We start from the raw sequence: 26,784 nt of genomic DNA, 5'->3' as shown, positions 1-26,784 counted from the left end.
CGGTTAAATTCCCATAAAAACTTAAATGGCTTTCCATCTTATTTTCAACTCTACTGATGGTTTTGTCACAAAACATTTTTGTGTTATATTGCGCACGGGTTCCCCAAACTTTTGCTGTTTTAAAGCTCATTATCATTCAATTGTATAAATTTTTCCATGTCTAATGTGTATTCATGTGATATTTGAGTGACTCAAATATTACAACAAAATCTATGGGCTATAATACCTAGCTAAAAAACGTTAGCTGACATGGGCTAGTTGATCTGGACATTTCTGACAAGTTATAAATAGCTCTCTAAGGTATAGTATGCAATGACTGACATGACAAGGGGAAAAACTGATGATTCACTACCCAACTTCGAAATTGCAACTTTCAAGAGTAAGACTGAGTTTCTTTTTATGATGTTTGGGGACCACTGATTTAGTGAATGTGCCCACTCTGGTATTGGCACGTGCGCTCTAGCCAACAACTCGCAGATATAGTGCAGGTATAGCCTACAAACATGATGACATTATTATGGACAAAAGAGTGAGATTATTTTAATTTGTCAAACGGCAGCCAATCAATGATCATCATGTCACCAGAATAAGACCCTCGATATTTACTGTAAAGGATCAACTCATCACCAGCTTGCATTTTCACCACCCTGTGAAGTTCATCATAATCTATTTAATCTGTAGCCCAATACACTGCATGGTTTCCCGTCGTAGTTGGAGGACGACACACCATATCATCGCGTGACAAGTTTACTTGGATATGATGGTTATTATATCAATATTTGCACATAAAGGCGAAACGCCTTATTATACATTGACATAATAACCATGATTAAAACCGCCATTTCTCGCCTAATTAATTTTACCGCCGACACAAAAAGATCCCGCCATGTCGAACGAACAAATTGTCTGTCAGCATTTATAAAATTGTACAGATACTTTCTGTTTCCATCACAGCTGTCGTGATTTTTTTTATATGGTGTGACTTTACTCACATAAGAACTGTTGATGGAAGCGTGGTCAATCTTTAGAAAATGTATCCTTTATCTGCCGTTTCCGTTAGGGTAACGTGGGGTAACTACTCCGAATTTGGGAAAAACGCCCCTTTTCTAAGAACAACATTTCATAAAAGAAAAGTGTAAACTCTAGCCACTTATTTCCCTTCATAGTTTATTTGCCTAAGCATTACCATCATCCACATAACTATTTTTTTTTTTTACCAAACTCTGCTTTTTTTGTGCCAGCAATTGGACATTGTTCTTAGGGTAACGTAGGGTAACGTGGGGTAACCAGCCACGTCACCCTACACATCCCACGTTACCCTACACACCACACGTTACCCTACACATGTTGCAATGTTTTTTTGTTGCAACATTGCTTTTGTCAAATAAACATGGGTCAATGGAAACCTGCCTACTGCTACTCTTGTTTACTGTGGTAGTGTTTTGTCACCCTTCTCCAACTAGCGTTTAAAACAGTAGTCTGTGTTGGCATTAATAACACATCAGCATGCCGTGCCAAGCTTCCAGCTCTCACACAAAGCCATTAGACTCAGCTGAATGAACAAAGCACAAAGGGGTACACAACCACCTTAGAACAGTTTAAACTTTGGCATGAAAGTTGTAGGATACAGTACATAGCAATACCATAATAAAATGCAGAGAAATATGAAGACCTGTAGCTTATAAAGAGTTGACATACAACATGCTGATGCTGTAAATAGGATTCATAAAACAAACATCATGGAGTGTGTGTCGGAGGAGGCTGGTGGGGGGAGCTATAGGAGGACAGGCTCAGTGTAATGGCTGGATTGGATTCAATGGAATGGAGTCTAACATGTTGCTTCCATGTGTTTGATGGATTTGGTACCATTCCATTGATTCCATTCCAGCCATTACAATGAGCCTGTCCTCCTATAGCGCCTCCCACCAGCCTCCTCTGGTGTGTGTGTTTCATCCAGGTGAAGCTGTGGTATATGTATCAGTGAGTCATTGTGATTAGTTGGAGTGTCTGTTGGAGTGTCTTGAGCTGATCTATCAACAAAACAATGAATATTGATCTGTATGAGTCAGAACATACATCATTGAGAGTGAGTGCTCTGTGGACTTCGAAGATGTTGATTTCCCTCCCTCTTCTTCATGAGAAGTCCACACTGAGTGATACTTCTCACTACTGAAATTCAGATAAGCACCAAAAAAAGATTGTCAAAACTTTTCTATGACGGTGCTAATCCATCATGTTCTCTCTCTCATCTATTAAGAATGGGAACCAAATTACACAAAATGAACTCTAAATTTCCATGAATCCTTGCTGCTGTTCCATCCGACGACATCTCCTCGCTTGCCGGCGCTTGGTGGCAACGTCGAAGCATGTGACCATCATGACGTTGGCCTTACAGAGGTTGACCCTGCTCTCCAGCTTTGCCGTAACCACCTCCAAGGCTTCCAGGTGCTCCAGAGAGTCCACCTCAAACGTCTGCCACAGGTCAACTACAGAAACACAACATGAGGTTAATTTAGCTAGCCATCATCTCAAAATAACACGAACTACGGAGGCCCCTGAGGATCAATATTAGCCACATAACATAACATTCCCTTACAAACACACCAGACAAGCACAGGAGAGAAGAAGAGGTTTAAGGGCCACAGTAGGATGGAATATTCTATCTATTAGACTGATTCTATGGCAATACCAAGAGTCAATGCAACGGTTGCTGAAAAGACGGTTTTGTACGGTTGCTATTGCTTTGGTCATTAATGAAAAGATGAATGTTCACACACCTTGTAGTGTAAGTCCAGTTGCTAAGAGAAATAAACGGACTAGTTAATTAATGTCTGATGAATCTATAGAAAACACCCACACTCCTGGTTCCATTTCCCTGGCTCCAGCCTAAGGTTCTGTTTGGCCAGCTCCAGCTCTGTCTTCAGGCTGTTGTACTTGGCTCTCACCGCCTCCACCCTCTGCTGACGGTGCTCTAGGAACTTGAGTTTGGCACTGAAGCAAGCTATCCCCTGTTAACAGCAACACAGCCATTTAAGGGCAAGGTGAGCTTCAGCTAAATATCAGATTCAACTCAGAGAAGAGTTTCCTCACAACAACAAACCTAAGTATTCTGGATGTGTCCCAAATGGCACCCTATTCCTAATACATAGTGCACTACTTTTGAACAGAGCGCTATGGGCCCTGGTCAACATTTTTCACTATATACACTGCCAGTCAAAAGTTTGTACACACCTACTCATTCAAGGGTTATTCTTTATTTTTACTATTTTTTGCATTGTAGAATATTACTGAAGTCATCAAAACTATGAAAGAACACATATGGAATCATGTAGTAACCAAAAAAAGTGTTAAACAGATTTGAGATTCTTCAAATAGCCACCCTTTGCCTTGATGACAGCTTTGCACACTCTTGGCATTCTCTCAACCAGTTTCATGAGGTAGTAACCTGGAATGCTTTTCAATTAACAGGTGTGCCTTCTTAAAAATTAATTTGTGGACTTTCTTTCCTTCTTAATGTGTTTGAGCCAATCAGTTGTGTTGTGACAAGGTAGGGGGGTATACAGAAGATAGCCCTATTTGGTAAAGGATCAAGTCCATATTATGGCAAGAACAGCTCAAATAAGCAAAGAGAAACAACAGTCCATCATTACTTTAAGACATTAAGGTCAGTCAATACAGAACATTTCAAGAACTTTGAAAGTTTCTTCAAGTGTAGCCACAAAAACCATCAAGCGCTATGCTGAAACTGGCTCTCATGAGGACCGCCACAGGAATGGAAGACCCAGAGTTACCTCTGCTGCAGAGGATAAGTTCATTAGAGTTACCTCAGAAATTGTAGCCCAAATAAATGCTTCACAGAGTTCAAGTAACAGACACATCTCAACATCAACTGTTCAGAGGAGACTGTGTGAATCAGGCCTTCATGGTCGAATTGCTGCAAAGAAACCACTACTAAAGGACACCAATAAGAAGAAGAGACTTGTTTGGGCCAAGAAACATGAGCAATGGACATTATACCGGTGGAAATGTGACATTTGGTCTGGAGTCCAAATTGGACATTTTTGGTTCCAACCGCCGTGTCTTTGTGAGACGCATGTGGATGAACGGATGATCTCTGCATGTGTATTTCCCACCATTAAGCATGGAGGAGGAGGTGTTATGGTGTGGGGGTGCTTTGCTGGTGACACTGTCTGTAATTTATTTAGAAATCAAGGCACACTTAACCAGCATCTCTACCACAGCATTCTGCAGCAATACGCCGTCCCATCTGGTTGGGCTTAGTGGGAATATCATTTGTTTTTCTACAGGACAATGACCCAACACACCTACAGGCTATGTAAGGGCTATTTGAGCAAGAAGGAGAGTGATGGAGTGCTGCATCAGATGACCTGGCCTCCACAATCCCCCGACCGCAACCAAATTGAGGTTTGGGATGAGTCAGATGGCAGAGTAAAGGAAAAGCAGCCAACAAGTGCTCAGCATATGTGGGAACTCCTTCAAGACTGTTGGAAAAGCATTCCAGGTGAAGCTGGTTGAGAGAATGCCAAGAGTGTGCAAAGCTGTCATCAAGGCAAAGGGTGGCTATTTGAAGAATCTCAAATATAAAATATATTATGATTTGTTTAACACTTTTTTGGTTACTACATGATTCCACATGTGTTATTTCATAGTTTTGATGTCTTCACTATTATTATACAATGTAGAAAATAGTAAATATAAAGAAAAACCCTTGAATGAGTAGGTGTGTCCAAACTTTTGACTGGTACTGTACAGGGAATCTTCTGACTGCAAATAGTAAATAATTATATGTATTTATGAATGTATTTATGCACAGTATGTACAGTGCCTTCAGAAAGTATTCATACCCCTTGACTTATTCCACAATTTGTTGTGTTACAGCTTGAATTCAAAGTTGATTAAATTGATTTGTTTTCTCACCCATCTACACACAATACCCCATAATGACAAAGTGAAAACATTTGTTTTGACATTTTTGCTAATTTATTGAAAATGAAATACAGAAATATCTAATTTACATATGTATTCACACCCCTGAGTCAATACTTTGTAGCAGCACCTTTGGCAGTGATTACAGCTATGAGTTTGAGGAGAACACAGATGCCATCTGTAAAAATGGACAGCAGCAGCTTTTTTTTCCTGAGAAATATTAACTATTTTAATGTCATCAAGAAAATGATAACACTGTTTTACAGGAGTTTTATTGACTACATATTGATGTTCTCAATGGTGGCCTGGTTTGGCCATCTTAATGTTTGCAACAAAAATAGGTTGGACAGGGTGGTTAAGGTGGCCAGCAAGGTCATCGGGGTGCAACAGGCACAGCTCTTAGTGACATTCAGAAAGCAAGTGGTGAGGAGAGCTAACAGTATCCTAGACTGTCCTGATCACCCCCTCCTTGACCATTTTGCGCTTCTCCCCTCAGGTCGTCGTTTTAGACTTCCCAAACTCAATAGCAACAGATACAAGAACTATTTTATCCCACAGGCCATAAACTTTCTGAATCTGCACGTGAAATGAAATAATGTCTAGTTATTGCTGCAATGCTCCTTTTATTGATTTTAAGATTGTAACCGATCTCATTATTTTATGTTATGTGTATATCGGTTCTATGTTTGTCACTGTCAAGGGGTGTGAATACTTTCTGAATGCACTGAATGTAGTGCACATGGAGATTATGTACAGTGCCTTGCAAAAGTATTCATCCCACTTGGCGTTTTTCCTATTTTGTTGCATTACAACCTGTAATTTAAATTTATTTTTATTTGGAGTTCATGTAATGGACATACACAAACTAGTCCAAATTGGTGAAGTGAAAATAAAAAAATAACTTATTTCTACATTTCTAAAAAATAAATAAAGGAAAAGTGGTGCGTGCATATGTATTCACCCCCTTTGCTATAAAGCCCCTAAATAAGATCTGGTGCAACCAATTACCTTCAGAAGTCACATAATTAGTTAAATAAAGTCCACCTGTGTGCAATCTAAGTGTCACATGATCTGTCACATGATCTCAGTGTATATACACCTGTTCTGAAAGGCCCCAGACTGCAACATAAAAAAATATCAGAAACTTTGAACATCCCACGGAGCACCATTAAATCCATTATTAAAAAAATGGAAAGAATATGGCACCACAACAAACCTGCCAAGAGAGGGCCGCCCACCAAAACTCACAGACCAGGCAAGGAGGGCATTAATCAGAGAGGCAATAAAGAGACCAAAGATAACCCTGAAGGAGCTGCAACGCTCCACAGTGGAGATTGGAGTATCTGTCCATAGGACCACTTTAAGCCGTACACTCCACAGAGCTGGGCTTTACGGAAGAGTGGCCAGAAAAAAGCCATTGCTTAAAGAAAAAAATAAGCAAACACGTTTGGTGTTCGCCAAAAGGCATGTGGGAGACTCCCCAAACATATGGAAGAAGGTACTCTGGTCAGATGAGACTAAAATTGAGCTTTTTGGCCATCAAGGAAAACGCTATGTCTGGCGCAAACAAAACACCTCTCATCACCCTGAGAACACCATCCCCACAGTGAAGCATGGTGGTGGCAGCATCATGCTGTGGGGATGTTTTTCATCGGCAGGGACTGGGAAACTGGTCAGAATTGAAGGAATGATGGATGACGCTAACTACAGGGAAATTCTTGAGGGAATCCTGTTTCAGTCTTCCAGAAATTTGAGACTGGGACGGAGGTTCACCTTCCAGCTGAACAATGACCCTAAGCATACTGCTAAAGCAACACTCGAGTGGTTTAAGGGGGAAACATTTAAACAGTGGCGCTGGCCGATAGAGGGCGCTAGGCGCCGCCCCCTTAAATAAAATTATTTTAAAAAATAAAAAAATAAAAAATAATAATAATAATAATAATAAAAACATCAGTATGTCAATATTTGTGTGTTTGAAATATGGAATGCACACAGTAATATGTGTAAGATATGATAGAAAATCATATTCGCAACCTTTCCTCTGCCTGTCAAACGCCTCGTCAGCTCTGGGCGATACAGAAAGTGCCCCGAGGAGGCGGGTCTACGTAGCAGTTAAGCCAATTGCTAATTTAAGATATGAATGTATGACATAAAATGTAGTCAATAAGCGATCTTAAATCGAATCCAAGGAGGGGCGATTATTTTACCGCCCCCAAGCTCGCTCCCCTGATAAAATAAGGACCGGGGTCCAGTGACGCCATTTTTACTAGACAACAATGGCGAACGCAAACGTTACTCCTCCAAGACCCAACCCTAACTCGGTGAAATCTCTCCTCCAAGATCCGTTTGAGAGGAGAACTTTGTCAGAGAAAGTTCGGGTGAAAGAGCTGGGCCCAGATCAACCTGACCTCTCAATCAGACAGCAGGCTAGCGAGAAAGGGAAGCAGTATATGCGCGGCTTCTCCCGTAGCTGGTACACCAGGAAGGCTTGGCTAGCTGGGTGCACTGATGCTAATGCTTTATTTTGCTTTCCGTGCTTGCTTTTTAAAACGACGGGGTCAGATTCAGCATGGACAGGTACCGGAGTGAGGGATATGAAGCACCTGTCAGAGAAGGTAAAGAAACATGAGAACACCAGGGCACACATGGACAACTCTGTAAAGCTAGCTGTATTAGGAAGGGTGAACATTGCTACGCAGCTGGATGACGGCCACAGGATTGCGGTGAGGAAACACAATGAGGAGGTGGATAAAAACAGGCACATTCTATCCAAAATTATCGATTGTGTGAAGTTCTGTGGGGCTTTTGAGTTGGCCTTGCGTGGGCACGAGGAGACTGACTCCTCAGACAACCCCGGCATTTTCCGGGGCTTAGTGGATTTTGTTGCCTCCCTCGACAGTGTGCTGGAGGAGCACCTGAAGACAGCTACCGTTTTTAAGGGCACGTCAAAGACGATACAGAACGAGCTGTTGGACTGTATGCTGTCAATGCTTAAGGATTACATCCTGGAGGAAGTAAAGAGTGCTGATTTTATCGCTATTCAGCTGACGAGACGACTGACGTTTCCACCCACTGCCAGTTGGTGCTTGTGTGAGTGATTATCATAGAGCCGTCACAATTATATTTGTTTTTAGTATTTTAAAAGGAAAGAGAAGACACAATCAGGCGTTGATAATAATGCAGGAAGAGTACTACACAGTTTGTAATAATTATTCAGGTGTCCACCAGGTCAATTTCTAGAAGAGGCCTAGTTGTTATTGAATATTAACTTTATTGCTAAGTGAACAGCAGAACAAAATTATGTTGCATCCCTCTCACAAATGTAATAGAAAAAGGCTTTAAAACGTAATAACATCAGTTAATTATGTACATCACAGGTTAAAAGCAGTTACTAGACATAGTTTGTGTGTATATACACACTGTCTGTCTGTCTGTCTGTCTGTCTGTCTGTCTATATATATATATAAGTCACTGGTTGTGTGTTGAGGGGGAATTACAGTGAGTTAAGAAGTCTGATTGCAAGTTATCAAATTAAACTTTATTTTTGGACCCAGGGCCTCAATTCCCCTCTTTGTGTGGGGACAGCGCATCTGACGAGCAGCAACAGCCCATCAAGCGACGGAGGATGCTGGGACCGGGAGAACAACAGAGGTTGGCTATAGAGGTAAGTTGTGATGTAATTGTCAGTGTTTCCCACCTAGAACTTTTTTTCAGGCCTGGTAGTATGTAGCCAAAACCCTGAACAATCAGCACCTTGGTAATCATATACTTGAGTTGGACATAGGCATGTGTCAGTCAGGATCACTTGCATCAAAATAGCTTAATTGCAAATTAAAGCTGATGATGTATCTTTTACAGGTATGTGATACCATCCTGAGTCATGCCAAAGAGAGGTTCTCCTTCACCCAGCACCTCATCAGCGCAACACTATTGCACGGAGAGTTGTTCCCACAACACAGTGTGAAGTTCCCCGATACAGCGCTTGAAACAACCGTGGAGGCGTACCCCATGTTGAACAAGGCCAAGCTCAAAACCAAACTGTCCCTCATCTATGAGAACAGTGAGTTCAAGGCTTGTAGTGGTGCAGTGCCCCTGTACCAGTTCTTCATGGAGAACAACCTTCAGAGCACTTTCACAGAGACTGCCAGCCTCCTCAAGATCCTCATCACCACACCCATGACAACTGCTGAGTCAGAAAGGTGCTTCTCTACACTGAAAAGGATCAAGACCTTCCCTGAGAAACAGCATGACACAGGATCGCCTGAACGCTCTGGCCATGCTCTCCATGGAGAAGAAACTTGTCAGGGACATTCCTGACTTTAATCAAAGGGTCATTGAGAGGTTTGCCACTCAGAAGGACAGACGGGCAAAATTCCTGTACAAATAAGATGACAGACACACACACACAGAGCAGCTCTGGCCGCATGTTTCTTTGTATATAGTTGACCTTAGCATAAAAAATCCAGTTATATATGGTACTCTAGAAAGTCTTAATAGTGTCTTTGCTAATATTACTGTATATATGTTGTTTTGTATCAATTAATTGTTGCAGTTCTGGAGCACATTAACAATTAGTCACATTTAGTATGATCATAAAATACTGTATGCTATTCTTCCAGTCAAAGGTTTGAGTTCATCCACTTGATATCCATTTCTATATTATACATCCTTTCATACAGTGTAAGATTTCCTATAAACTTTATAATAATTTCATGTTATTGTCCACTTTCCACTCTGTTCTGACAGCATGCCTGTTGCGTTGCCTGTTTACTACCAATGGTGAAAAGTTCACTTTAAATGCAAATGAAAGGCTTGGGTTTGTGTAATATGTTTTTGTGTAAGAATGCCTCAACTTTTTAATATTGGCATTAAATAATTACTGAATGTTTCACTGAGCACTGCTGTCCTGCAGTTTGTGTTAAAATATATCGCGATGGTTACAGGAAAAAAAAGTATGGCACAGCCCCCACCGAGAATATTTTCACCAGCCGCCACTGCATTTAAAATGTCTTGGAATGGCCTAGTCAAAGCCCAGACCTCAATCCAATTGAGAATCTGTGGTATGACTTAAAAATCGCTGTACACCAGCGGAACCCATCCAACTTGAAGGGAGCTGGAGCAGTTTTGCCTTGAAGAATGGGAAAAAATCTCAGTGGCTAGATGTGCCAAGCTTATAGAGACATACCCCAAGAGACATGCAGCTGTAATTGCTGCAAAAGGTGGCTCTACAAAGTATTGACTTTGGGAGGGGGTGAATAGTTATGCACGCTCCAGTTTTCTGTTTTGTTGTCTTATTTCTTGTTTGTTTCACAATAAAACATATTTTGCATCTTCAAAGTGTTAGGCATGTTGTGTAAATCAAATGATACAAACCCCCAAAAAATCAATTTTAATTCCAGGTTGTAAGGCAACAAAATAGGAAAAATGCCAAGGGGGGTGAATACTTTCGCAAGCCACTATCGTGGTCAAAAAGTGGAAGAAAAGTGATCATCGACTTGAAAATGAAGATTATGGGCTTCATTTAATTCAACACATTAGCTATTTTTCCAATAGTCAAATTAACTCAGATGGGTTTTGGGTACTGTATAAAAACCTACAAGGACTACCAGGGCAACCCCTCTCACAGGTATGGTTTCACTTTTCAGAATTAGAAGTGTGTGGGTTTAAAGGACGTCGCGCTGCTTGCTTAAAGGCGCTGCATGGTCAATCTGCTGTCTACAGTCGTGGTCAAAAGTTTTGAGAATGACACAAGTATTGGTCTTCACAAAGTTCGCTGCTTCAGTGTTATGAGATATTTTTGTCAGATGTTACTATGGTATACTGAAGTATAATTACAAGCATTCCATAAGTGTCAAAGGCTTTTATTGACAATTACATTAAGTTTATGCAAAGAGTCAATATTTGCAGTGTTGACCCTTCTTTTTCAAGACCTCTGCAATCCGCCCTGGCATGCTGTCAATTAACTTCTGGGCCACATCCTTACTGATGGCAGCCCATTCTTGCATAATCAATGCTTGGAGTTTGTCAGAATTTGTGGGTTTTTGTTTGTCCACCCGCCTCTTGAGGATTGACCACAAGTTCTCAATGGGATTAAGGTCTGGGGAGTTTCCTGGCCATGGACCCAAAATGTCAATGTTTTGTTCCCGAGCCACTTAGTTATCACTTTTGCCTTATGGTAAGGTGCTCCATCATGCTGGAAAAGGCATTGGTCATCACCAAACTGTTCTTGGATGGTTGGGAGAAGTTGCTCTCGGAGGATGTGTTGGTACCATTCTTTATTCATGGCTGTGTTCTTAGGCAAAATTGTGAGTGAGCCCACTCCCTTGGCTGAGAAGCAACCCCACACATGAAGGGTCTCAGGATGCTTTACTGTTGGCATGACACAGGACTGATGGTAGCGCTCACCTTGTCTTCTCCGGACAAGCTTTTTTCCGGATGCCCCAAACAATCGGAAAGGGGATTCATCAGAGAAAATGACTGTAACCCTGTCCTCAGCAGTCCAATCCCTGTACCTTTTGCAGAATATCAGTCTGTCCCTGATGTTTTTCCTGGAGAGAAGTGGCTTCTTTGCTGCCCTTCTTGACACCAGGCCATCCTCCAAAAGTCTTTGCCTCACTGTGCGAGCAAAGGCACTCACACCTGCCTGCTGCCATTCCTGAGCAAGCTCTGCACTGGTGGTGCCCCGATCCCGCAGCTGAATCAACTTTAGGAGACGGTCCTGGCTGGACTTTCTTGGGCGCCCTGACGCCTTCTTCACAACAATTGAACCTCTCTCCTTTAAGTTCTTGATGATCCGATAAATGGTTGATTTAGGTGCAATCTTACTAGCAGCAATATCTTTGCCTGTGAAGCCCTTTTTGTGCAAAGCAATGATGACGGCACGTGTTTCCTTGCAGGTAACCATGGTTAACAGAGGAAGAACAATGATTTCAAGCACCACCCTCCTTTTAAAGCTTCCAGTCTGTTATTCTAACTCAATCAGCATGACAGAGTGATCTCCAGCCTTGTCCTCGTCAACACTCTCACCTGTGTTAACGAGAGAATCACTGACATGATGGCAGCTGGTCCTTTTGTGGCAGGGCTGAAATGCAGTGGAAATGTTTTTTTGGGATTAAGTTCATTTTCATGGCAAAGAGGGACTTTGCAATTAATTGCAATTCATCTGATCACTCTTCATGACATTCTGGTATATGCAAATTGCCATCATCAAAACTGAGGCAGCAGACTTTGTGAAAATTAGTATTTGTGTCATTCTCAAAACTTTTGACCACGACTGTACATGGTAGTATCATTTAATGCATTGTACGTTTGCCATTGTGCTTGAGTTGTGTTTGGCTATTTATGTGTTTGTACACAAACTCAAGAAAATCCCTGTTTTCCCCTGATAAACTAAACATGTATCCAAGCCTATCCTAAAACACCAACACTGACATCTCGTCCCCTCACCTGTTTTCCTGCTCCTCCTCTCCTCTGCAGCCTCTCCACGTCGTCTATCTCATAAACCTTGATCTCGTAGGCCTCTGGGATGCCACTCTCTACCCAGCGAGACCTGGGGCCACTGGCTGACCTCCTCAGAGACAGGGACGTGTCATGGGACAGACGCCGCGGGTGGGAGCCTGCAGGTCAGGTAGAATGGAATAGAATGGAGTACAGATGTAGGATCTTAATTGGACCTGTATTGTCGCAGCAAAATAATCCTGCAGCAACAGGATTTGAATGTTTAGTCCATATTGTTGCTTGTCAGTGGTTAGGCTATTAGCTGGTCAAAATGAGGCTACATGAAAAGTGGAATACAGTTAATATAAGTGCAGGTTTTCAGTGAATTTACAGTATGTAAATCACGAAGCTCATCTGCATTTCCTGCGGTGCAGGAAACTTCTCAGCAACAAGTGATCAAATTAAGATCCTATATCTGTACAGTAGAGTCGAGTAGACTTGAGTAGAGTAGAGTAGTGTAGAGTACAGTAGAGTAGAGTAGAGTAGAGTAGAGTCATGTAGAGTAGAGTAGTGTAGAGTAGAGTAGAGTAGAGTAGAGTAGAGTAGAGTAGAGTAGAGTAGAGTAGAGTAGTGTAGAGTAGAGTAGAGTAGTGTAGAGTAGAGTAGTGTAGAGTAGAGTAGAGTAGAGTAGAGTAGTGGTGTAGTGTAGAGTAGTGTAGAGTAGTGTAGTGTAGTGTAGAGTAGAGTAGAGTACAGTAGTGTAGAGTAGAGTAGAGTAGAGTAGAGTAGTGTAGAGTAGAGTAGAGTAGAGTAGAGTAGAGTAGAGTAGAGTAGAGTAGTGTAGAGTACAGTAGAGTAGAGTACTTTAGAGCCAGAGGAGGCAGGAGACAAATACCCCAATAAGCCCCACTAATATCTAAGAGTAATACTTTCACTTGGCAATTCAAGCACTTTTCTCATTGGGCTCATTTAAAATGATGGCAAATAAAAGGACAGGAAATAGTAATAGTAATCTGTGTAACAGCAATGAATGACATAAAACGCTAATTTTTCTGTCACAGGCATTACAACTCTGAAAACGTGAGTTGCACACATATCTTTTCGTCACTTTTTTGCACATGAGTGTTTTTAATGTTGTTAACACAGAGGACCTTGTTTACTACATCTGCACCTGTCTACAGCTCACACCTGATATTTTAACACAGCACAAAACGCTAAGCGGAAAATGGAAAACATGAATCAGGCACTTGTATCTACAGCGACTTACAATATGATCAGTGGGCGAAACTGGTTGAAATTACATAATTATCACGTCATTTCAACCAGTTTTGTCCAGCTTTGCTCACTCGGTGTGCATTCAACTAAGGAATTACCCAGATCAGATCTTACCGTTGCTACTCCTCCTCTTGGGGTTCCTCCCACTATGGGCCACACTGATAATAGAACAGTCTCTGTTGGATGTGCTGCTACCTGTGGCCTCGCTGTCCCTTACCATGCTCTCATAGCCACTGCTCACCACGCTGTTCCTATTGTTCAATAACGCAGTCTTCCCCATGGCTGGGGGCAGCTCCCCGCTCAACACGCTAGTGACATCACTGGCGTGCCCGCTGAGGTGGTTGGGCCTGCGAGGGGCGGTCATCCTGGCATAGGGCGAGGGTACAGGGTGAACAGGGTGAGCCTCTCCCATGGATCTACAGGTAACTCCAGCCGCTGCCGCCATCTTGTCTAGATCTAGTCCTCCGGAGGCCCCGCCAGAGGCGGAGGGCTCTCTGCCGATCTGGAGCAGCTCTAAGATGCGCCCATTGATGACCCGGACGGGGGACTTTGGTGCGAGGCGCGGTGGTGGGGTCTGAGGCGAGGGGGTCTGGTTACGGCTTAGAGACTGAGTGGACCAGGGTGGACTTTGCTCAGGACTCTTCCCATCAGGGGACAGACTGGTATTCCTGTTGATGGACTGACAGACCTCCTTGAGAGAAAAGCGGAGGTTCTTGGTACTGGGGATGGATATCCGGCGGGCCTTAGAGCTGGCCGTCATCAGTTTCCCCACTGCAGAGAGCTTAGACCGGCTGGATCTTGGAGACTGGAGGGCTGTGTTGGGGTCAGTTATAAAGGTTGACCTGCTGGTTTTGGGAGAATGGGCTGTGTTGGGGGTGTTGTTATCTGTCAAGGGAATGGACCTAGGGGCCCTCCTGGGGCTCCTGCTGGCCCAGGGTAGGGTGGGGTGGCTGGACTCCCATTCACAACTCTTGGACCCCTTGGAGCTCACAGAGGACAGGCTACTGCCTCGGTCCAGAGTGTGGCGCGCCAGCGGTATTCTACCTAAAGAGTTGGTCCTGCTAGCCAACTGCTCTAGTTTAGCACTGAACAGCCTATTGCTTTCCTCTACGGAGGATTTCAGCTTCCCGCTATCATGTCTAACACTCAGAGTGGATGGCATGGGCTCCAAAGGCGAACTACTGGCTGTGCTGAGAGGACTGTTACTAGTTCTCTGTCTCTGAGTATGCTGCGCCAGGCTGTACTTCCGAGCTGGTGAGAAGGGGAGAGGGACGCTCTCCCTGGCCCAGGAGAAGATCCCCTGCCTGGCTGAGGACGGCCTCCTCTCCAGGGTCACCCTGGGACTACCAGGGGTGGATGATGTAACGTCTGGTTCCTTATATGTATACTCCTCTCTCATCAGACCGTAGCTCTCCTGCTTGTTGATATTATACCAGCCTCTTGGTAGACTGGCTGTTCTGTGTCGTGTAACTGCAGGGTAACCAGGGATACAGTTCTCTGGTGTATTCCTGCTGCTTTCATTACAGTCCCCAGACAGCTTTGGAGTAATTAGGGAAGAGGGAACAGGTAGGACTCTGTCATGACAGGTGAGGGAACAGGTGGTAACGTCCCTTCGTCTGGGATAGCTCCTGTCTGCTTGGTTACCACCCCTCCCACTGGCCCTATTCTCTGATGACATCATCTCATAGCAACCGGCCTCCTTCCAGGCATGTGTGTCACATGATGCTGTATCACTAGTTTGACCCAGGAAAGACATCAACACGCTCTCGTTGGTCTTCCTCTCATGATTCCTTTCATTTCCTTTTAGATTATCTTTCTTCTCAGGTTCAGCTGAAGCATCCACTCGCATGGAGAGAGTGTTAGAAACCTCTCTGGGATGAGACCCCTCCACATCACTACCCCTACTAACATCAGCGAACGAGGGGTTTATAAAGGAGGGCAAGAATCTGTTCTCCACCCTGTAAAGAGAAGACATGGCCTTGGGTTTGGTGTTGACTTCCACAGCCATGGTCTTAGTGGTATTAGCATGGTCCATGGCCTTGGGTTTGGTGTTGACTTCCACAGCCATGGCCTTAGTGGTATTAGCATGGTCCATGGCCTTGATAGTGGAGTCTGTAGTAGAAGCTGGATCTTCACTGAAGTTACTGATAATCCTGATGGGAAGGGAACCCAGTACAGACCCTGAAGAAGCTTGGCCAGAGGAGGAGTGGGCATCCCTGATATTGATGATGTTCCTCGCCCGGCCTCTACTCTCCAGAGCCCCACTGATGGTCACCTCCTCTGCCATGGTTAACACTAGCTCGTCCTGACCCATCTGGCCCAACGGCTGCTGGACCGTCACCGTGATGGTTGCCGTCATATCCTTTAGGTCTAACTCTGTGGTGGACAGCTGTGGAAGCTGGGGAAGGATCATCTCTCCTAGGAGAACACTGGTAGCCAAGGAGGAGGTGGTGGAGGAGGAGGGGGAGAAGAGGGATGGAGCGCGAGAGGGGGATATCGGGGAGCTCTTGCCCGTTGGAGAGGTCCTGGTCTTGGGTTGCAGCCAGTCATTCCTCCCTGGGTATCCAGCTGGCTCCAGAGACAGGGGAAGAGGAAACAGAGGAAGAGGAGGATGTGAGCTTGGCACAGGGCTGATCTGAGAGTAGATTTCATGGTGCTGTGGTAGATCGCTGTACTCAGGGGGGTTGCCCTGGCTCAGGCTCTGGCAGACTGGATGTAAACTGATAGAGCCACAGGGGTATGGTTGGTCCTCGTTGGAGCTGGCTGCACTGCCCTCCTCACAGTCATACAGACCAGAGTCCTCTCTCTGAAAACTGTCGACCGGAAGACTGCCATCTGTCACCAAGCTCTCTTTCTCAGCCACAATGGAAAACTCACTACACTTCAAATCCATATTCAGTGGTTTAAAGAAAGAGGTATTCTCCCCAGTCTCAGGTAGGCCTGAGCAATCTTGGGGGACTGGAGGGGACTCAGTTGTGGCAGAAGGTTCTTTTAAGGATGATTTAGTAACTGTCTTGCTCCCATCAATGCACCCGAGTCTCTCCTGCAGCTCGGCGAATGTGTCACAATTAACACTGAAGTCCCTCACACACTGGCCCACAAGTTGTTCTTGGATTATGCTCTCACTCCCCTTCCTTTCTCCTTCCGGTCTGGGCATGATGTTTAGAAGGTGCAGCAGTAGCTCTTGCTGTAGAGCAGAAAGCTCAGCCTCTGATTCCTCTTCAGCCTTATGCTGGTGTAGAGAGGGGATGATGGGGGTAAACTCCGGCTGGCCCTGACCCTGCTGGTACAGCTCCGTACCAGGCTGCTGGACAGAGCCATCGGGGTTGATGTGAATGACCGTGTCACAGGACTGGTCATCTAGCAGGTCACCACTGAGCCTGAGCTGGGGCAGGTCACTGAGGTCAGAGTCTACAACACTGGTGGAGTGGTCATCTAGCAGGTCACTGAGGTCAGAGTCTACAGCACTGGTGGAGTGGAATGCTCTGAGAGAGAAGAGACGACTCCCTCCACTCCTCTCTCTACTCAGGCTTCTACCACTGGGAGAGCAGGTCATTGAATGCTGGGGGAGGGGGAGAGAGAGAGAGAGAGAGAGAGAGAGAGAGAGAGAGAGAGAGAGAGAGAGAGAGAGAGAGAGAGAGAGAGAGAGAGAGAGAGAGAGAGAGAGAGAGAGAGAGAGAGAGAGAGAGAGAGAGAGAGAGAGAGAGAGAGAGAGAGAGAGAGAGTGTTAATTTTTTATTTTCTATTTCACTTTTGTTTATTATCTATTTCACTTGCTTTGGCAATGTAAACATATGTTGCCCATGCCAATAAAGCCCCTTAAATTGAAATTGAATTGAGAGAGAGAGAGGGAGAGGGAGAGGGACGGACAGAGAGAGAGCGAGCGAGAGAGAGAGAGAGAGGGGGGGGAGTAAAGTTAGTGATTCCTTTTTGCCCATTCAAAAATAAAATGGGCAAAATTGCTACTAAGCTTTAGAACACCCAAGGTTCATTAAATAATACTTCAGGGCACCATTTTCACCAAATAATTTTATGGTAAGAAATCTATAATTCAGTAGATGATTGGTGGGGGAGAGAAAATCTGTCATAGTGATAACATTTTGCCTCCTCAGAAAAATGTTCTGCTAAACTGTTAAATTGTCTACTAAGAGTTAGGCCACCCAAGGTTAATTGAATAATACTTTTGGCACCATTCTTGGCACCATGGTAAGAAATCTCTAATTCAGTCATTTACATACTTTTGCCTTCTTCTGTGTCCTACGAATGAGTGAGGCGATCTGGACAGTGGACAGTGTCTCTGAGCAGTGTTCTGGTGAGTCAGTCACATGGGCCAGCACGGTCGTACGACAGTTAATATTACCCAGAGACTCCTGTAGCAGCATGGTCACTTTACTGTCCCTGTGGTGAGCACAAAATAAAACCATCATCGTCATTACCATCATCATCACCAACATCCTCATCACCATCATACATTATACATAAAGAATACAATTATAGTATATACCAGTATTATACATACAATTTCATTATCTACTGCATGAATCAATCATTTCCTGTTTCATTGCAATGTAATACAATCAATGTTATAGTCTCCAGTATCTAACCTGTTGGGGATGTTTTTGTTTCCATTGTTGAGTAGGGCCAGGATAACACTGCCCAGCTCTGACTCAGGACATCCAATTCTGCTGTCACTGGTTCTACTGGACCCGTTTATACTGTCAGCCAGGTCTATCATAATCAACCTGCTATGACCCCCTGGTACTGAGAGAGGAGAGGAGAGAAAATGAAATACAGGAAACAACGGGGGAAAAGACTGAGATCGTCAGAGAGAATAGTTGAGAATTGAACAAAGAAAATAATAAAAATAAATCCAAGCTATTCCAAGTATTCTTGGAAAACAAATTAGGTACAGTTTATTCAGTCAGCCGTATGCAAATTAAATCTCCAGATGCGTATTAGTTGGATAGTTTACTCACAAGTCCGTAGGGGGACACATACAGTTCAAGTTACGCACAGGTCACTGACCAATAAGCAAATAAATAAATAACTAAGAATGTGTTACTGTCTTGAAAAAGGTCTCTGAACGAAATGTTTACACATTAAAGGGAGGTAGCATAAACGTAGCCACATGTAACATATGGATTTGCATTAGTATGCGCATCAAAAGTTCAATGCAAAATTACACCTAACTTTCAATTTTTTCGAGTTATTATATAAAAACGATCAGTCATGTCGGTAAATGTTTTTCCGGGGTATGATGTAATATGGAGGACCCGGCAAGCCAGCCTATTCCCTATAATGTAAACTCCAACAGAAATAACTTCAAATATATAACTTCAAATTAAACCAAATTGGTTTCAATGTAAGTTTCAGCCAACTTACAAGCAAATACTTTATGAATGTATTGTTACAAATCAACTCTGAGTTAGCCAACATAGCCAACTAGCCTGCTAATGTTAGCCCTACTAGCCTGCTAACGTTATCCCTACCAGCCTGCTAATGTTACGTTAGCAGTGCATGAGTCAGACAGTTGCTATCAACACCTAGCTTACAGCTACATTAAAGTAAACCAACGTTTTGGAAATACATAACACCATCTAACGAGTTATCAAAGAATGTTAGCTATATAGAGTTATCTTAGCCAGCAAGCTAGCCAGCCAGCTAAAGTTAGCTATTTAGCCAACTAGCAGAGCTGCCAACTCTCACGCTTTCGCCGTGTGACACACGTTTTTGCCTGTTTTCACACGCACTCATGCCACACATCCAATTTCTCACGCAAAGAAAATCGGCCGAGACTCGTTTGTTCCTTTTTTCAAACTCCTCGACGGTAGATGGCGCTGATGAGCGCCACTGAACCATATGCACTGCACCCCGAAGTTAGCGACAGAAGAAGAGATACCATTGCCGCGAAAGTCAACAGTAAAAGAAACGGTCACTACCTCAAGAAGTCTGATAAGAAGCTGAGCTGAGACTAGGTATGTAACAATGAAATGTCGTCCAATTGAGTACTCACTCTCTTAAACTTTAAATCTTGAAAGAAATTATTTGTTTGTGCGTGTGAACATGATTTAGTGTGGTGAATGTAAACTCAGCTGATTTCGAACAGGTAAGATGTATTCCAAAGAATTTAACATAAATACAGGAAATGTGTGCAATAGAAGTAGGTATGTTTTTGTAACTGAGTGTAGAGTTATTAAACCAACATGACCATTTGAATTGTTTAAGGTTTCAAAGATGTCCCGTAAGAGACCTTTGCCAGGACAAAAGTGAAACCTTTTATTTTATTTAAAGAACCAGCCAAGTGAGAAAAGACAGACAAACACACTGACAGAACAGCCAGAACGATTGATAGAAACGACAGGACAACAGACAGAGGAGCAACACAAAGGACAGAGAGAGCAGGAGACAGGACAGACTGACAAACAAGCAGAGGAGCAACAGACAGGACAAATAGAACAACCAACAGGGCAGATGGATGAAGACACAGAGGGACAGACAGAAGAGACCTCCCCAATCCAACAGCAGGGCCAGAAGAGTCGTGCTCTGGCTGGAGCAGCAACATATAGATCCATTTTCAAAAATGAGTGGACCTCTTCATGGCCATTTATTACCAGAGGGAGCCTCAACACGCACTACTGGTGTGCAGTCTGCCGTATTGAAAACTCATGTTGCCACCAGGGTGTGACAGATGTAGTGCGCCATATAAAAAGCAAAGGCCACCAAGATAAGCAACGAGCTCTCCTGTCCACAGCCACAATATCCCAATATGCAATGGCCGTTCCATCTGTTGGGGGTATGTCTGCACAAGAGGTTAAGGTATGATATGTGTAATGATTCTGTCAAGGTTCAGTCAAGAGTTTTGTGTTCTAGTTGATCACGGTAAAGTCATGGTTGATAGTTTTGACTAATTTGTGGTTTGTATTTCAGTGTAGTACAGTCCAGTTTTCTTAATTTGAGATCTTAGTTGAATGTGTTTTTTACCTGTGCCTTATTATCGCAGGCATCTATTTTAAATAAACTATGGTCTTTTTGGGAGGATTAATAATTTTTAATTTCTTACAGACAAGAAGGGCTGAGGTCAAAATGACAGCTGGGTTGGTAGTTCACAACGTCCCCCTAGCCTTTGCGGACCACCTGGGGCCTCTCCTAAAAGAATGTTTCGGAGATTCGAAGACAGCGCAGGAGTCCAGGTGTGCCAGGACTAAGTCATCCTGCATTACCAATGAAGCACTCGCACCATATTTCACACAGGAGCTTGTGAAGGAGATGAAAAAAGCCCCGTATACCCTTGTTACGGATGGGTCGAATGACACTGGTATTTCACAAACTATTTGAGATTTTTCTCCTCTGCAAAACATGTGCTTTGTGTATTTTTAAACATCTAATAACATGAACATCTGTATGATTCTAACTTGTCATTTTAGGAGTGGAAAAGATGAACCCGCTTACTGTCCGGAGTACATGGAGGTCCTCCTGCATATCTCGGTCCGTTGGCTAAGCCTTGAACGTTGTGTGACCAGGATCCTGAGGCTGTATGAACCTCTGGCCAGCTACTACAAATCTGCTAGTATGATCATCAATTTTCAATTTCATTATGCAGCAACTACATGGATTGTTAGTCACATACTTGTATTAATGACAACCTCTTGTTTTGTGTTATTTATTGATTGATTCAAGATGAAAATCAGGCCAGGTTCAAGAGACTTGTGCAGACATTCACTGACCCCATGACAGAAGTGTACCTGCTGTTCTTCCAAGCCACGGTACCAACTTTCACTTCTTTCAACTTGCTGCTTCAGAGAGAGCAGTCATCAATATTTTTGTTACATGATGAGGTGGGATTGGATTTTGCTGTTTTTTTCCATTCTGTGTTTCTTGCTGATATCTGCAGGGATCCTCTAAAACAGGTTTCACCTACTATTTTTGTAAATGTCTGTTATAGATGGTGAAATTCGTACGCAAGCTATGTTCCAAGTTTATGGTTCCAGCAGCTCTGCAGTGCCATGAGGAGCCTTGTGAAATTGCCTTTAAAGAAAAGGCAAACCATTTACCAGGTTAGTATTTGACTATTATTATGATCAAACACTGTGATATGTGATATTTAGCCTTGTACCTTATACCGATATGCTGTATCTGTGACAGGAAGAAAGTTGAACATTGGGTTCACAACCAGGGCTAAACTTAACAGATTACTCGACGAGGGTGACATCACACCACAGCAGGTGGATTCATTCCATGAAGCTGTGTTGTGTTTCCTGACAAGTGCTGTGGACTATGCACTTTAGAAGCTGCCACTGGAAGAGCCACTGATCAAGCACGCACAATTTGTAGATGTACGGCAGAGGGCTGAAAGTGACATCGAAGATGTCCTGTACTTTGTTGAAAGGTTAGTTTTTTTTCTCTAATTATTGTCTATCATCTTAGCTAAAATACCCTGTGTTTTATGATGAGGTGTGTTCACTCCTAAACTGCACATTAGATATTCTTATGTGGCTTCTCCTCAAAGATGTGTATGAACTGCTGCTGGTTGATGACTATATACCTAAAACGTAACAACTTGTAACTCTACTTTCATAAATAGGTTTTCCCATCTCCTCCCATACCATGGGCCAGAGGAGCATGACCTTCTGGGTGAGGAGTTTCTAAATTATCAGACCATGCCAATGATATCCCTGCAGGACTAAACTGAAATGGAAAGCTTCTGGGCTGAAATGGCAACCCGGAAGCATAAGGTAAACATTTTTTCATTTTTTGTCTTTCCTTTTGGCAGGTGTGGCTTGGCTACATCTGTTGCTTAAAATTGTTGCATGCATATACAGTGGGGAGAACAAGTATTTGATACACTGCCGATTTTGCAGGTTTTCCTACTTACAAAGCATGTAGAGGTCTGTAATTTGTATCATAGGTACACTTCAACTGTGAGAGATGGAATCTAAAACAAAAATCCAGAAAATCACATTGTATGATTTTTAAGTAATTAATTTGCATTTTATTGCATTTTATTGCATGACATAAGTATTTGATCACCTACCAACCAGTAAGAATTCTGGCTCTCACAGACCTGTTAGTTTTTCTTTAGAAAGCCCTCCTGTTCTCCACTCATTACCTGTATTAACTGCACTTGTTTGAACTCGTTACCTGTATAAAAGAGACCTGTCCACACACTCAATCAAACAGACTCCAACCTCTCCACAATGGCCAAGACCAGAGAGCTGTGTAAGGACATCAGGGATAAAAGTGTAGACCTGCACAAGGCTGGGATGGGCTACAGGACAATAGGCAAGCAGCTTGGTGAGAAGGCAACAACTGTTGGCGCAATTATTAGAAAATGGAAGAAGTTCAAGATGACGGTCAATCACCCTCGGTCTGGTGCTCCATGCAAGATCTCACCTCGTGGGGCATCAATGATCATGAGGAAGGTGAGGGCTCAGCCCAGAACTACACGGCAGGACCTGGTCAATGACCTGAAGAGAGCTGGGACCACAGTCTCAAAGAAAACCATTAGTAACACACTACACCGTCATGGATTAAAATCCTGCAGCGCACGCAAGGTCCCCCTGCTCAAGCCAGTGCATGTCCAGGCCCGTCTGAAGTTTGCCAATGACCATCTGGATGATCCAGAGGAGGAATGGGAGAAGGTCATGTGGTCTGATGAGACAAAAATATAGCTTTTTGGTCTAAACTCCACTCACCGTGTTTGGAGGAAGAAGAAGGATGAGTACAACCCCAAGAACACCATCCCAACCGTGAAGCATGGAGGTGGAAACATCATTCTTTGGGGATGCTTTTCTGCAAAAGGGACAGGACGACTGCACCTTATTGAGGGGAGGATGGATGGGGCCATGTATCGCGAGATCTTGGCCAACAACCTCCTTCCCTCAGTTAGAGCATTGAAGATGGGTCGTGGCTGGGTCTTCCAGCATGACAACGACCAGAAACACAAAGCCAGGGCAACTAAGGAGTGGCTCCGTAAGAAGCATCTCAAGGTCCTGGAGTGGCCTAGCCAGTCTCCAGACCTGAACCCAATAGAAAATCTTTGGAGGGAGCTGAAAGTCCGTATTGCCCAGCGACAGCCCCGAAACCTGAAGGATCTTGAGAAGGTCTGTATGGAGGAGTGGGCCAAAATCCCTGCTGCAGTGTGTGCAAACCTGGTCAAGACCTACAGGAAACGTATGATCTCTGTAATTGCAAACAAAGGTTTCTGTACCAAATATTAAGTTCTGCTTTTCTGATGTATCAAATACTTATGTCATGCAATAAAATGCAAATTAATTACTTAAAAATCATACAATGTGATTTTCTGGATTTTTGTTTTAGATTCCGTCTCTCACAGTTGAAGTGTACCTATGATAAAAATTACAGACCTCTACATGCTTTGTAAGTAGGAAAACCTGCAAAATTGGCAGTGTATCAAATACTTGTTCTCCCCACTGTATGTGTCATGCATGTTGCAAATGATGCATGTTTTTATCTGAACTTTGTTAATGGATCAACCTACAGTATACTTACAGTATTAATCAATCAAAAATCAAGGTATGTTTTTCCATTGTGTTTTGGTGCATTTTCCATAGGTGACAGGAGCCAAAGAATTCGAGAGGCTTGCTGCCGTCGCCAAGCTTTTCCTGGTGTTGCCCCATGCAAAGGCAGATGCTGAGAGGGTGTTTTCAGTTGTGGGACTGAACAAAACCAGGAGAAGAAACAGCCTAGCAATGGATGGCACCCTGTCCTCAATAATGACCATAAAGATGGCCAATCTGGAGCCCTGCTTCAAATGGGAGCCCCCCTCCGATATCATCAAGGCCTCCAAGAAGGCCACAGGCCAGTATAACCATGCTGACAGATCATAGACAAGAGGCTCATTTGAGATGAGCCAGGTCTGCGCAGAATCGATCACCGGCGATCACCGCCCAATGCATGCTGGTTAGGTTTGTGTCCGACTTGATCCCGACTTTCTCGGACGTCATGCACACGTGGGCAACGATAACCTCATGAGATCAAGGCGGCCGCAGTTCTGAGACGCAGGCAGTGCAATTGCTTTTCACCGACTGCAGGACCCAGGCGGACCCAGGACAAAATCTCACTCCAAGGTTTTTTGAAAAGTTGGCAGGTATGAACTAGCTATTAGCCTAGCCAGCCTAGCCAATCACCACAGTTATGTTACCAGCTAGAACACAACTAACACAACACAACTAAAACATAACCGCAGATTAAAAGCAAAGAGAGAGGAGAGATTGACAGCTAGGGCCCATCCAGCTGAGTTAGCTACCAAAGCGAGGGGGAAGTGAAGGCGGGCGCTTCACCAGGAATCAGGGAAATCCAGCACTTGGTCTGGAATGTAATTACATGCTAGCATGGCTAGTGGCTAACGTTAGCCAGCTTGAGCTAGCTACCGAGCTAGCATACGAATTTGGTAGCACAGCGTAGATCCTCCATATGGCATTGAGAAATAGTGCATTGTGGGTAGTTTAGAAAATATCCATAAATAAGTTATTAAATATGTAATAACCCAAAAACATAACTATGTTTGTACTTATAGGTAACCAGATCGTGACTGCAACTAAGTTACTAAGTCTTTGACCACACTGTGTTGTTACATTGGTGAGTAAAAACTCCTACCCTTTAAATGAAGCAACATGCAAAGTTAATAATGTGTGCATCCCAAATGGAACCCTATTCACTATGTAGTGCACTAGTTTCAATCAGAGCCCTATGGCCTCTGGTCAAAAGCAGTGCACTATATAGGGAATAGGGTGTAACCATAGTTTGTGCAGGAGTTCTCTTTTCTACAATGTAGAGAAATAGAAACCTTTGGCGCCGCCCTCTGCGAGCTGCTGTTGGACGTGCAGAGTAAAGAACATATGGGAGCCGCTGCAGGAGGACAATGGTGTGCTGATGTCACTGCGAGTTACGCTGTTCGGGCCGTTGGCACGGTGACGTGATGCGATGGCTACATCCAGGAGGAAAGCAGCTTTCTCTGCGTTGGGGGCAGAAACCACATTGGTGTGCTGAAGCTGCAGGGAAGGAAGACAACATGGCATGTTTTATTTTATTTTATTATTTAGATTTAAAAATATATATACAGTGGGGAGAACAAGTATTTGATACACTGCCGATTTTGCAGGTTTTCCTACTTACAAAGCATGTAGAGGTCTGTAATTTTTATCATAGGTACACTTCAACTGTGAGAGACGGAATCTAAAACAAAAATCCAGAAAATCACATTGTATGATTTTTAAGTAATTAATTTGCATTTTATTGCATGACATAAGTATTTGATCACCTACCAACCAGTAAGAATTCCGGCTCTCACAGACCTGTTAGTTTTTCTTTAAGAAGCCCTCCTGTTCTCCACTCATTACCTGTATTAACTGCACCTGTTTGAACTCGTTACCTGTATAAAAGACACCTGTCCACACACTCAATCAAACAGATTCCAACCTCTCCACAATGGCCAAGACCAGAGAGCTGTGTAAGGACATCAGGGATAAAATTGTAGACCTGCACAAGGCTGGGATGGGCTACAGGACAATAGGCAAGCAGCTTGGTGAGAAGGCAACAACTGTTGGTGCAATTATTAGAAAATGGAAGAAGTTCAAGATGACGGTCAATCACCCTCGGTCTGGGGGTCCATGCAAGATCTCACCTCATGGGGCATCAATGATCATGAGGAAGGTGAGGGATCAGCCCAGAACTACACGGCAGGACCTGGTCAATGACCTGAAGAGAGCTGGGACCACAGTCTCAAAGAAAACCATTAGTAACACACTACGCCGTCATGGATTAAAATCCTGCAGCGCACGCAAGGTCCCCCTGCTCAAGCCAGCGCATGTCCAGGCCCGTCTGAAGTTTGCCAATGACCATCTGGATGATCCAGAGGAGGAATGGGAGAAGGTCATGTGGTCTGATGAGACAAAAATAGAGCTTTTTGGTCTAAACTCCACTCGCCGTATTTGGAGGAAGAAGAAGGATAAGTACAACCCCAAGAACACCATCCCAACCGTGATGCATGAAAGTGGAAACATCATTCTTTGTGGATGCTTTTCTGCAAAGGGGACAGGACGACTGCACCATATTGAGGGGAGGATGGATGGGGCCATGTATCGCGATATCTTGGCCAACAACCTC

General features: G+C 43.7%; 1 protein-coding gene and 1 long non-coding RNA gene across 6 annotated transcripts in view; one reads left to right on the top strand and one right to left on the bottom strand.

Moving 5' to 3' along the window:
• Positions 1-1,904: 1,904 nt before the first annotated feature.
• Positions 1,905-26,784, bottom strand: part of LOC121548662 (kinesin-like protein KIF26B) — a 51,242-nt gene continuing 26,362 nt past the window's right edge. The window contains exons 8-14 of the mRNA XM_041860181.2: positions 25,466-25,670; positions 18,264-18,420; positions 17,898-18,057; positions 13,774-17,221; positions 12,394-12,563; positions 2,858-3,008; positions 1,905-2,486 (exon numbers count right to left, since the gene is read on the bottom strand). Coding sequence (XP_041716115.1) covers positions 2,287-2,486; positions 2,858-3,008; positions 12,394-12,563; positions 13,774-17,221; positions 17,898-18,057; positions 18,264-18,420; positions 25,466-25,670 — 4,491 coding nt within the window. The 3' untranslated portion in view covers positions 1,905-2,286. The remainder of the gene's footprint in view (positions 2,487-2,857; positions 3,009-12,393; positions 12,564-13,773; positions 17,222-17,897; positions 18,058-18,263; positions 18,421-25,465; positions 25,671-26,784) is intronic.
• Positions 19,595-21,917, top strand: LOC123482455. Of its 5 annotated transcripts, none has more exons than XR_006657724.1 (4): positions 19,595-19,634; positions 21,337-21,494; positions 21,602-21,713; positions 21,802-21,838. It is a non-coding gene; the product is annotated as an uncharacterized LOC123482455 (long non-coding RNA). The 5 variants fall into 5 exon arrangements; XR_006657727.1 differs by lacking the exon at positions 19,595-19,634 and adding an exon at positions 19,662-19,823 and having other exon boundaries at positions 21,362-21,494; XR_006657726.1 differs by lacking the exons at positions 19,595-19,634; positions 21,802-21,838 and adding exons at positions 21,119-21,226; positions 21,879-21,917.

The sequence above is a fragment of the Coregonus clupeaformis genome, chromosome 33 (genome assembly GCF_020615455.1).
Source record: "Coregonus clupeaformis isolate EN_2021a chromosome 33, ASM2061545v1, whole genome shotgun sequence".
NCBI lineage: Eukaryota > Metazoa > Chordata > Actinopteri > Salmoniformes > Salmonidae > Coregonus > Coregonus clupeaformis.
Note: the sequence above shows the minus strand (reverse complement) of the source record. Positions and strands in the feature narration are given on the sequence as shown.